Below are 13,125 nucleotides of genomic sequence, written 5' to 3' on the forward strand. Positions count from 1 at the left end.
AAATGAGAATGCATCATAATCAGTGGCGGCTGGTGAATTTTGTTGTAGGTGGGGCTGAAAGTTTGTAAACCAAATCCCTCTAGGGGCGCCATCCTCCCCCAGAAGATTTCTTTGTGATTTTCACATACAAATATTGAAGAGGGACGGCGTGGCGCAGTGGGAGAGTTGCCGTGCGCAACCCGAGGGTCCCTGGTTCAAATCCCACCTAGTACCAACCTCGTCACGTCCGTTGTGTCCTGAGCAAGACACTTCACCCTTGCTCCTGATGGGCGCTGGTTGGCGCCTTGCATGGCAGCTCCCTCCATCAGTGTGTGAATGGGTAAATGTGGAAGTAGTGTCAAAGCGCTTTGAGTACCTTGAAGGTAGAAAAGCGCTATACAAGTACTACCCATTTATTATTTATTATCTTTGCTCCTTCTCAACACTGTGGTAATATTATTTTCACAAAATGCAACCAATAGTACGTTAATGTTAAATCTTACTTGTGAAAAGTAATCCCCCATTGCTATTTTCAACAGTCCGCTCATTCGAGCAGAAAAACGCTGAACACCAGCCAGGCAACTTTGTTTTATACCTGTCAACTGTATGATTAGGCTGCTCGCCAGGTCCTCATCACCACTTCAAGTTGGCGGCCAAATTGCTCGCGTCACAGCAGCCAATGTTATAACGTCATTGCAAACACGGCAATGTTTTACGTCCACTGCAGTTCGTTACCTTATTCATACTTTTTGTCAAGTGATTTTTTTAAGCAGGGTTGCATGAGGTACCCACACATAACATTACGTTAGTCAATGTGTCACACATAGTAACGTAATGTTAGACGGCGGTTAGCAGCACCGTGTGTTTTAGCCACCAACAAAAAGACAAACGGTAAAATAAAGGTCAGTTAAAATCTATACTATATTAAGAATATGTGTATATATTGCATAGGGCCCTGACATCTAAAACTACAACAACTGTTCATTGTTATGTTTTTCATGTGTACGCACACATAAACACATACAGTATGAGATGTAATCAATGAGATAAGGTAAGAAAAGGATAGAAACTGTTGTGGAACTAGTTACAATGCAATATGCCATGGAAATACAATGTTAACACTTTTGTGCAAATAAGTACAGTTGCACTTGTTTTTTCAAATGTGTTTATTCTGTAAAGGAATGGGTTAAATGTTTAAAATGACTGGTTAATAGTGCTATTATGAAGTGCAATGTCAGCACGATTTTTTTCCCTGCAATTTCAAATGCACTTGTTCTAATAAATAAATACAGCATTTTAAAAGCATACACAATCTGTGTAAATATATTAGTCTGTGGTTAAAAGGACTTGAAAGGACTCAAAACTCAAAATTCAGGACTTGGGACCTGGCTTGAGACTTTCCAGTCTTGACTCTGGACTTGACTCGGGACTTGCCTGTCTTGACTCGGGACTTGATCCGAGACTTGAGGGCAAAGATTTGAGACTTGCAAAACAATGACATGGTCCCACCTCAAGTGACAGCATTTACTTGGCTTGAAGAAAACGCAACATTTTTGCTTTGCACAACCTCAACTTTTTGACTTGAATAAAATCCGAAAGAGTCTGCTGCTGTGTTGAAGTTCCGTTGCAGTTAAACATCCTGTGAAAATTTAGGGCTCAAAAAGGCTGTCTGTCTGCAGATGCATCTGTATTCAATGTCCACTGACTAATCCTGTGTCATCACACCATTTATGACACTGGCAAATAAAATGATCAAAAAGAAAGAAAAGAGTAATTAAATGAGCGCTTCAAAATGTCTATTTAGTTGATCATTCGCTTTCCCTGTATCAATCCATCCACCCCTTCTTTCATTCACATTGACATTACTCTCTATCTTGTATCTCTATTGTTAAAATAGTTCCTTGAATTATTTTAAAAATGCCGCTAATTTTATATGGTCAAATGGACATATTTCCTAGTCTGTTACAAATGAGCTCAATTTTTGTGAAAATAAGTCTTTCGAGCTCCTCTCTGAGCTGCCACCTTACCGTGGTAGAGGAGTTTGCGTGTCCCAATGATCCTAGGAGCTATGTTGTCCTGGGGCTTTCATGCCCCCTGGTAGGGTCTCCCAAGACAAACTGGTCCTAGGTGAGGGATTAGACAAAGAGCAGCTCGAAGACTTCTATGGATACACAACAAAATGGACTCAGATTTCCCTCGCCCGGACGCGGGACACCGGGGCCCCCCTCTGGAGCCAGGCCCGGAGTTGGGGCACGATGGCGAGCGCCTGGTGGCCGGGCCTGTCCCCATGAGTGGCGAGCGCCTGGTGGCCGGGCCTGTCCCCATGAGGCCCTGCCGGACACAGCCCGAAGAGGCAAGGTGGGGCATCCCTCCAATGGGCTCACCACTCATAGGAGGGGCCATAGAGGTCGGGTGCATTGTGAGCTGGGTGGCAGCCAAAGGCAGGGCACTTGGTGGTCCGATCCTCGGCTACATAAGCTAGCTCGTGGAATGTCACCTCACTGAGGGGGAAGGAGCCTGAGCTAGTGCGCAAGGTAGAGAAGTTCCGGCTGGATATAGTCGGACTCACCTCGACGCACATCAAGGGCTCTGGAACCAGTTCTCTCGAAAGGGACTGGACTCTCTTCCATTCTGGCGTTGCCGGAAGTGAGAGGCGATGGGCTGGGGTTGCAAATCTTATTGCCCCCCGGCTCAAAGCCTGCACGTTGGAGTTCAACCCGGTGGACGAGAGGGTGGCTTCCCTCTGCCTTCGGGTGGGGGGGACTGGTGCTGACTGTTGTTTGTGCTTACGCACCAAACAGCAGTTCAGAGTACCCACCCTTTTTGGATACACTCGAGGGCGTACTGGAAAGTGCTCCCCCGGGTGATTCCCCTGTCCTACTGGGGGACTTCAACGCTCATTTTGGCAACGACAGTGAAACCTGGGAAGAATGACCGCCCGGATCTAAACCCCAGTGGTGTTTTATTATTGGACTTTTGTGCTCGTCACAGATTGTCCATAACAACACCATGTTCAAACATAAGGGTGTCCATATGTGCACTTGGCACTAGGACACCCTAGGCTGCAGTTCCATGATCGACTTTGTAGTTGTGTCATCGGATTTGCGGCTTCATGTTTTGGACACTCTGGTGAAAAGAGGGGGGGAGCTTTCTACCGATGGTGGGGGAGGATGCCGGACAGACCTGGCAGGCCCAAGCGCATTGTGAGGGTCTGCTGGGAACGTCTGGCAGAGTCTCCTGTCAGAGAGAGTTTCAATTCCCACCTCCGGAAGAACTTTGAACATGTCATGAGGGAGGTGCGGGACATTGAGTCCGAGTGGACCATGTTCCGCACCTCTATTGTCGAGGCATCTGATTGGAGCTGTGGCCGCAAGGTTGTTGGTGCCTGTCGTGGCAGTAATCCCAGAACCCGTTGGTGGACACCAGCAGTGAGGGATGCCATCAAGCTGAAGAAGGAGTCCTATCGGGTTCTTTTGGCTCATAGGACTCGGGAGGCAGTGGACGGGTACCGACGGGCCAAATGGTGTGCAGCTTTAGGGGTCACGGAGGCAAAAACTCGGACATGGGAGGAGTTCGGGGAAGCCATGAAAAACGACTTCCGGACGGCTTCCAAGCGATTCTGGACCACCGTCCGCCGCCTCAGGAAGGGGAAGCAGTGCACACCATCCGCACCGTGTATGGTGCGGATGGTGTTCTGCTGACCTCGACTGCGGATGTTGTGGATCGGTGGAAGGAATACTTCGAAGACCTCCTCAATCTCAACAACACGTCTTCCTATGAGGAAACAGTGCCAGGGGAATCTGTGGTGGACTCTCCTATTTCTGGGGCTGAGGTTGCTGAGATAGTTAAAAAGCTCCTCGGTGGCAAGTCCCCAGGGTGTGAATGAGATCCACCCGGAGTTCCTTAAGACTCTGGATGCAGTGGGGCTTTCTTGGTTGACAGGACTCTGCATCATCGTGTGGACATTGGGGGCGGTACCTCTGGATTGGCAGTACGGGGTGGTGGTCCCTCTCTTTAAGAAGGTGGACCGGAGGTTGTGTTCCAACTATCGTGGGATCACACTCCTCAGCCTTCCCGGTAAGGTTTATTCAGGTGTACTGGAGAGGAGGCTATGCCGGATAGTCGAACCTCGGATTCAGGAGGAACAGTGTGGTTTTCGTCCTGGTCGTGGAACTGTGGACCAGCTCTATACTCTCGGCAGGGTCCTTGAGGGTGCATGGGAGTTTGCCCAACCAGTCTATATGTGCTTTGTGGACTTGGAAAAGGCATTCGACCGTGTCTCTCGGGAAGCCCTGTGGGGAGTGCTCAGAGAGTATGGGGTATCGGACTGTCTGATTGGGGCGGTTCGCTCCCTGTACGATCAGTGTCAGAGCTTGGTACGCCTTGCTGGCAGTAAGTTAGACACATTTCCAGTGAGGGTCTGACCCCGCCAAGGTTGCCCTTTGTCACCGATTCTGTTCATAACTTTTATGGACAGAATTTCTAGGCGCACTCAAGGCATTGAGGGGTTCCGGTTTGGTGGCCGTGGGATCAGGTCTCTGCTTTTTGCAGATGATGTGGTCCTGATGGCTTCATCTGGCCGGGATCTTCAGCTCTCACTGGATCGGTTCGCAGCCGAGTGTGAAGCGACCGGAATGAGTATCAGCACCTCCAAGTCCGAGTCCATGGTTCCCGCCCGTAAAAGGGTGGAGTGCCACCTCCGGGTTGGGGAGGAGACCCTGCCACAAGTGGAGTTCAAGTACCTAGGAGTCTTGTTCACGAGTGAGGGAAGAGTGGATCGTGAGATCGACAGACGGATTGGTGCGGCGTCTTCACTAATGCGGCCGTTGTATCGATCCGTTGTGGTGAAGAAGGAGCTGAGCCGGAAGGCAAAACTCTCAATTTACCGGTCGATCAACGTTCCCATCCTCACCTATGGTCATGAGCTTTGGGTCATGACCGAAAGGACAAGATCACGGGTACAAGCGGCCGAAATGGGTTTACCCCGCCCGGGTGGCGGGGCTCTCCCTTAGACATAGGGAGAGAAGCTCTGTCATCCGGGAGGAGCTCAAATTAAAGCCGCTGCTCCTCCACATCGAGAGGAGCCAGATGAGGTGGTTCGGGCATCTGGTCAGGATGCCACCCGAAGGCCTCCCTAGGGAGGTGTTTAGGGCACGTCCGACGGGTAGGAGGCCACGCGGAAGACCCAGGACACCTTGTGAAGACTATGTCTCCCGGCTGGCTTGGGAACGCCTCGGGGTCCCCGGTATAGAGCTGGACGAAGTGGCTGGGGAGAGGAAAGTCTGGTCTTCCCTGCTTAGGCTCCTGCCCCTGCGACCCGACCTCGGATAAGCGAAAGAAGATGGATGGATGGATGGAAGTCTTTCGAGACCAGTGCTAACATGAAAATATGCCACAAGCTTTTTTTTTTTTACGTGAGCACACATCAATTATATTTTTGCTAGTGGTAACGAACACGAATGGAAAGACTCATGCTGGCGTATTGATTGTGTGCAAATGGTTTTGGAGACTTGCGCCGATGGAAATGGTTGAATTATACAGATTGCTGTATGAGAGTGAATCAGTGATGGGGTGCACAATGTTAGCGGAATGGTTTTATAAATTATGAAAAAAGGACAATAGTGTTTTTGTTAGCAAGATTATGGCAATTACTATTTTGGGTGTTTAGGTTTTGGTCGGATCTTTATTTTTTGTGTTTTTATTTATATATATATATATATATTTACATGATACTAAAGATTGATTAAAAAAAAAAGGTTCAGTCTAACACCAGTGAGTTATACCTTTGTAAAGATAGATGCCATCATGTGACCAAGATAAAGCGTAATGAGGTTGTCAAATTCAAGGTTTTCTTTTTAGGATTTTTTTTTGTATGAAATAAAGAGAGAGACAAAATCACATACCTGCATTGAATGCAAGCCTTAATCTATGCCTGGAGGTAATCTTACTGGTTCCTAATCACCATGGCTAGAGATGCTGCGAGCAATACCAAACACGCTTGGACTGAGATCGATTGCCAAGGCTCTCCCAAAGCATCCCAGGATACCTCATAAAATCATACCCTCAAAAATACACTGAGCATGTAACGTGGTGCATAGCATATTGCGTGGAGGAAGGTTTTGAATGTGACTTTAATGCACATTTAAATGATATATTAGCGTATATATATATATATACAAACAAATCACTACAAAATCTAAGTGAATGCCTGCAGGTGATGTGTATTTATGAACTATAAAACACTATCTCTTACTACATAGGAGCACATAATCATGCAAATTTATTGTGATTTTATTTTATTTTTTACCTCACTTCAGTTGTTTTTTTTTTTGGTTTTGTTCTTTTTTATTTAGTTAGTAAAACATTTTTAAGATGAAGCCTCTTTTTCTTTGAACTTCAACCAGTAACGTGGAGTTCCTCTTTACCTTTTTAGCGAAGGAGCAGGGGCAGCGGTAGTAGATCTCAAAGCTTAAGTGACTCTTCTTCCTCTCAATGTATGGATAGACCCCCAGACCAGGACCAGCAGGTAAGACAGACCTCAGATCTTACCCTCGCTTCGCCTTCCACCCATGACTGTGGATCCACCAGAAACATGTTGTTTTTACATGCTTACACTGTGGAGAGATGGTCAGACATGCGCAACCATTGATGAAATTGTACTTAGCAGCTTTGTATTTATTTTGATCACTCTTTATTATTGTATGTGAGGAGATAAAGTAATTCTCTCCGTTGTTTAGAATTGACGTGTTGAAAGAATTGAGGCAACCAACTGTTGATTCAGTCTGAAACTCTGTAAAGTTGAGGCATTGAAACAGGTGTTCAGAACATTGAGAGAGAGATTCTCCCATTTATTTTAAAGGAGAACTACACTTTTTTTTTTTTGTACATTTTATCTTTCACAATCCCTATGTGAAAACATACAATAAACAAACAATTGAAAAGGTGACTTAAGTGGCTGTGCGGTTTATTCTTTTTACATGATAAAACAAATAATATAGTTACAGTTGTTTAAGCAAAATATACTGGTACTTGGTTGTTTTAACAGGCGTTAAAAAAATAAAACAATTTATATTTATCGGCTTTGTTTGGTTTCTGCCATCGTAATTTAGCAGGCACAATGTAATGTTGAACATTTCTCTTCTCTCTCTCTCTCTCGATAGCTTAGGGAGGTCCCCGAGCTCATTTCTTTTAAGACGGCCCTGTGGCCCTCACACTTGGCCCTTCCCCCTTAACTGATGAAGAATTTGGACACCACTTGATTGACATGAACTCGAAAAACAAAGGGGGAAGGGGGAACATTCGGACTGAGCCTGAAACATAAAAAACTTCCTACAGTACTCCATTTACATGCGTTGACTTGCATATTAATCAAGTATTAGCAACATGGTTATTATAAAAGCTAACACCAAGGAACTACTTTTAGTAACACGGCGCTTTTATCAAGTGCACCTATTGACATACTGAGCTGCTATTGCTGCCGCGTTGCCTCTGATAAGTTTGTGCTACATTATAAATCATGCCTCGTACGTGTATAGTAGAAGGTTGTGTCCGTAAACCAAGAAGTTGGTCGATGTTTGAAATTCAATTTAAACTTGACAACATTGCTAGGAAGACGCAGATATATGCTCGTTCGCCCCATCTTTTCTATTTAACTGAGGAGTGAAAATTATATTTAATTCATTATCTATACGGAGAACACAAGTCTTTTGCTGAAAGATATAAACATCCTATCAGTTGTCATTAAAGTGAAAACAGAAATTGTACATTAAGTAATTGGTTTATTATGTTCGGAGTTTGTATTTCATTTTTAGCACTTAGCAATACAGCTACATGATGCTTGGTGTTTCACTTTGGCTGGATCTGCTCATCATCTACCCCAGGCTTATTCATCTGGCTATTCACTATAGTTTTGTGTTCTTTGTATCATAAATACAATTTTTTTAAGTGTTTGTTAATCAAATGCAAACATCCTTACACTTTCACTATAGCTGTGTGCTATTTGTGTCATGAATATATATTTTTAATTGTGCTTGTTGATAAAATTCAAAAATCCTCGCATTTATTGGTGCAGTTCATCTTTGGACTGTTTTAACCAGTAATTTAAGTCAAAGCATAATATTTGTATAAATGTATCAATATGCTGTAAGGAGGGCTGGACGATATATTGCAGGTTTGTCTCTGTGCGATTTAGAAAAAGACTATATCGTGATATTCGAGTATACGTTTTAAGGCTGTTGCTTTTAGCTGCGGGCATTACACTACAGGCTCTTCTCACTCTTTGTTGTCTCTCCTATTCACAGAGACTTAAAGGGGAACATTATCACAATTTCAGAAAGGTTAAAACCAATAAAAATCAGTTCCCAGTGGCTTATTTTATTTTTCGAATTTTTTTTCAAAATTTTACCCATCACGCAATATCCCGAAAAACGTCTTCAAAGTGCCTGATTTTCTCCATCGCTATATCCACCCGTCCATTTTCCTGTGACGTCACTGCGTGATTCCAATACAAACAAACATGGCGGATAGAACAGAAAGATATAGCGACATTAGCTCGGATTCAGACTCTGATTTCAGCGGTTTAAGCGATTTAACAGATTACGCATGTATTGAAACGGATGGTTGGAGTGTGGAGGCAGATAGCGAAAACAAAATTGAAGAAGAAACTGAAAATATTGAGCCATATCACGACAGACAGCAGAACGGGAGGAAGCAAGGACAAATTCGGCGATCTTCTAACCAACGATTGGTATGTATTTCTTTGGCAGTAAATGTGGGTGGAGGGAAAGGCTGGATGCAAATATAGCTACAAACGAGGCATAATGATGCAATATGTACATACGGCTAGCCTAAAGAGCATGTTAGCGTCGATTAGCTGGCTGTCATGCCGTGAGCAAATATGTCTGATTAGCACATAAGTCAATAACATCAACAAAACTCACCTTTGTGATTTCGTTGACTTTATCGTTGGAAATGCATCTGCTTTGAGTGTCGCAGGATATCCACACATCTCTGTGCCATCTCTGTCGTAGCATCGCTATCGTCGGTAAAGTGTGCGAGGGACTTTCGCATCACCACTGGTGCGACTTGAATCCGTCGATTGGTATGTGTTTGTTTGGCATTAAATGTGGGCGGAGGGAAAGGCTGGATGCAAATATAGCTACAAATGAGGCATAATGATGCAATATATACATTCAGCTAGCCTAAATAGCATGTTAGCATCGATTAGCATGCCGTGACCATTGATATGTCTGATTGGCACACTCCACGTAAGTCAACTTGAAATCCGTCTCTGTTCGTGTTGTTACACCCACCGACAACACACCGACGAGGCATAATGTCTCCAAGGTACGGAAAACAGTCGAAAAAATGGAAAATAACAGAGCTGATTTGACTTGGTGTGTGTAATATGTTTGAGAAAATGGCGGATTGCTTCCTGTTGTGACGTCACGGATTAAAGGTCATTATTCCGACAGCGAACAATTGAAAGGCGTTTCAATCGCCAATTTCACCCTTTTAGAGTTCGGAAATCGGTAAAAAAACATATGGTCCTTTTTCTGCAACATCAAGGTATATATTGACGCTTACATAGGTCTGGTCATAATGTTCCCCTTTAAACAAGTGCAACTTCTTATATTTGCACATACGTATATGCCCTCGCAGAGCAGAGTTAGCGACATGTGTAACGTTAGCTGTGTTGCTAGCGGTGTGTTGCGAGTGGTAATACGAGAGAAAAAAGGTGGAATCTGGTAACAATTGAAGGAAGAATAATTAATTCCCTAGAAAAACAGCAGGGGGCCCATCGTCTGGCGGTGGTTTGGCTTCAAGCTGGACTGTGTCGAACAGACAACCGTAATTTGTCAAGTGTGGGGCAAAAGCATTGCTACAAAAAGTAGCATCACTGCTAATTGGCAGCATAATTTAAAAAGTCACCCACTAGAGCAGTGGTTCTCAACCTTTTTTCAGTAATGTATCCCCTGTGAACATTTTTTTAATTCAAGTACCCCCTAATCAGAGCAAAGCATTTTTGGTTGGAAAAAAGACATAAAGAAGTAAAAACAGCACTATGTCATCAGTTTCTGATTTATTAAATTGTGTAACACTGCAAAATATTGCTCGTTTGTTTTGGTCTTTCTTGAAAGATTTGGAAAAAAGATATAAAAATATGGTATCTAAAAACTTGTTAAAAAATAAACAAGTGATTCAATTATAAATAAAGATTTCTACACGTCGAAGTAATCATCAACTTAATCTTTGGGGATTGTAATAGAGATCCATCTGGATTCATGAACTTAATTCCAAACATTTCTTTGCAAAAAAAACCAAACTTTAACATCAATATTTATGGATTATGTCCACAAAAATCTAGCTGTCAAAACTGAATATTGCATTGTTGTATTTTTTTTTTCAGTTTATTAACTTACATTCATATTTTGTTGAAGTATTATTCAATAAATATATTCAAAAGGATTTTTGAATTGTGGCCATTTTTAGAATATTTAAAAAAAAAATCTCACGTACCCCTTGGCATACCTTCAAGTACCCCTGGGGGTACGCGTATCCCCATTTGATAACCACTGCACTAGAGTATAAGGAGTGCTCGAAACTCCGCATGTCAACATCTCCGGCCGGTGCCACACCAACAAAATGCCGAAGCAACCATTTTCAGATCAACACCGTATGGAAAAAAATAGTCAAGAACAGAAGGCGATAATGTCCACTGGAACCTACCACATAGCAAAGGATTTGATTTCCTGTTATGCAGTTCATTTTTATTTGACACTTATTGAAATATTTTGTGTGACATCATGCACGAAAGTGCACTTTGTTTTAAACTATTGTAGTGGCGTTCTGTACAAAAATTGGACTTTAATTTAGTGTTGTTTTGATATGTCATTTTATTGACACTATGCACTAAAGTGCACTAATACCTTGTTTTAAAATTTCTCTGACAATCTTGCACTTTCAGTTTTGAAATGACATAAATGTTTGTGCCACTGCTTCATAACTGTTTAATAAATACAGTTTTGGTCAATTGACTTAGTTGTGATTTCCCTCTCTGCATGAAAGTTTAAAATGAGCATACATTAATGCAGTATGAACAAAAATGTTTTAATGTAGACACAGAGACTCATCATACTGCTGTGATTATATGCATCAAGTGTTCTTTCAAGGCTAAGGCAAAATATCCAGATGTGTGTGCGTGTATGTCTATATATATATACAGTCGTAAAGGACATAATGTCATGGCTGTCTTGAGTTTCCAATAATTTCTACAACTCTTATTTCTTTGTGATAGATTGATTGGAGCACATGCTTGTTGGTCACAAAAATTTTTTCATGAAGTTTGGCTTTTTATGAATTTATTATGAGTCTACTGAATATGTGACCAAATGTGCTGGGTCAAAAGTATACATACAGCAATGTTAATATTTCCTTACATGTCCCTTGGCAAGTTTCACTGCAATAAGGCGCTTTTAGTAGCTGTCCACAAGCTTCTGGTTGAACTTTTCACCACTCCTCTTGACAAAGTTGGTGCAGTTGAGCTAAATGTGTTTGTTTTCTGACATTGACTTGTTCCTTCAGCATTGTCCACACGTCAGGACTTTGGGAAGGCCCATTCTAAAATCTTAATTCTGGCCTAATTTAGCCATTCTTTTACCACTTTTGATGTGTGTTTGGGTCATTGTCCTGTTGGAACACCCAGCTGTGCCCAAAACCCAACTTCTGGGGGGATTATTTTAGGTTGTCCTGAAGAATTTGGAGGTAACCCTCCTTTCCCATTGTCCCATTTACTCTCTGTAAAGCACCAGTTCCATTGGCAGCAAAACAGGCCCAGAGCATAATACTACCACCACCATGCTTGATGGTAGGAGTGGTGTTCCTGTGATTAGGCCTCACCTTTTCTCCTCCAAACATACTGCTGGGTATTGTGGCCAAACAGCTCAATTTTTGTGTCATCTGACATCACATGGAAAAAATGAGACCTTCTGCAGGAAAGTTCTGTGTGTGCGCGCGTCTGTGCGCCCGCGCGTATCTATCTCACTGATCTAAGGTACACTTGTGAAAATAAACTTACTGCAATTAATTACCAGTTAACTATGGACAAAAGGCCATTAATCATGACTGATCAGCGAATATTTGAGTCGCTTGAAAACCCTAGTACATATATACATATAAATGAATGAGATGGATAAATGCACATTTATTGAAGGCTCCTGTTGGTGATCAGAAAGAAAGGAAGAAGATAGCCGCCCACTTTGCACTTTTCAACAAGTTATTTTCTGATTTCAGCAGTGTTTCTACCCATCATTATAAAAGTGCTGATACTTGCAACTTTCTTTAGCTCCATGGTGGCTTATTTTGCCGTTGTACTCAACAGAAAAAGCACAGAGACTGAGTCACCAACGTGTGGGATTTTTTAAATTTCGGCATTCGATTCTGTGTTATGACACACGAACAAACGAATTAGTTTGTTGTGTGCAATGTTTGGCCGTGCAATAACAGATGACCTTACAACAGCGATGTCTTGGCTGGGTGAGTAGGTGTCGGACACCTGTCTCCTTGGACGTATTCTCGCTCATCCATGCGGACTGGACACTGGCCGAGAGTTGGTTGGCGGCCGAGAGTGGAGTCGGCTCTCTTGGTTGCTTTGTTGGGTCTGCTCCTGTCTCTGGCCATGCTCCCTCCACCCCAGCGGAGGATGGTGTGGAACACCGCAGAGGCCACCACAGTGTATATGTTTCTTTTAGTTTTTATTTATAGCTGTATGTAGAAGTGGCTGGTTGTATCGGCTGCTTTAATGTCTTTAATGTCCTTTGTGTTCTTTGATGTGAGAGGGATGTGTACTATGGCTATGAGGTGTTGTTTGTTTTCTTTCCCCTTTGCCAGGCTTAGACCAATTTTTTAATTTTATTTTAATCTTCTATTTTTTGATCCCATTCCCCCCCACTTGTTTACCTGTATCTCATCTTTTTTGTAAGGATGGCTGGAAGCCGACAGACCCGTCAGCGATCCTGTTCTGTTTCCCTGTAATGTTTGTCTGATCTTAATTGGGATTTTGCCGAAAATTGTAATTTTCCTGAAGGAATAAATAAAGTACTATCTAGTCTAATCTAACATTTTGCTGAACATGTTTATCAAACCGAA

General features: G+C 42.9%; 1 protein-coding gene across 6 annotated transcripts in view; it reads left to right on the forward strand.

Annotated features, from left to right (window-relative positions):
• Nucleotides 1–13,125, forward strand: part of mllt10 (MLLT10 histone lysine methyltransferase DOT1L cofactor) — an 85,684-nt gene that overhangs the window by 39,826 nt on the left and 32,733 nt on the right. For 4 of the 6 annotated variants that reach the window (XR_009809825.1, XM_061921945.1, XM_061921946.1 and 1 more), the window contains exon 7: nt 6,413–6,505. The exons of the other annotated variants lie outside the window; for them this stretch is intronic. Coding sequence is in view for 3 of the 4 variants with exons in the window: in XM_061921945.1 (XP_061777929.1) it covers nt 6,413–6,505 (93 nt within the window). In the remaining variant the exon portion in view is untranslated. The remainder of the gene's footprint in view (nt 1–6,412; nt 6,506–13,125) is intronic. 6 annotated transcript variants of the gene reach the window in all.

This window comes from Nerophis ophidion, linkage group LG15 (assembly GCF_033978795.1).
Source record: "Nerophis ophidion isolate RoL-2023_Sa linkage group LG15, RoL_Noph_v1.0, whole genome shotgun sequence".
Taxonomy (NCBI): Eukaryota; Metazoa; Chordata; class Actinopteri; order Syngnathiformes; family Syngnathidae; genus Nerophis; species Nerophis ophidion.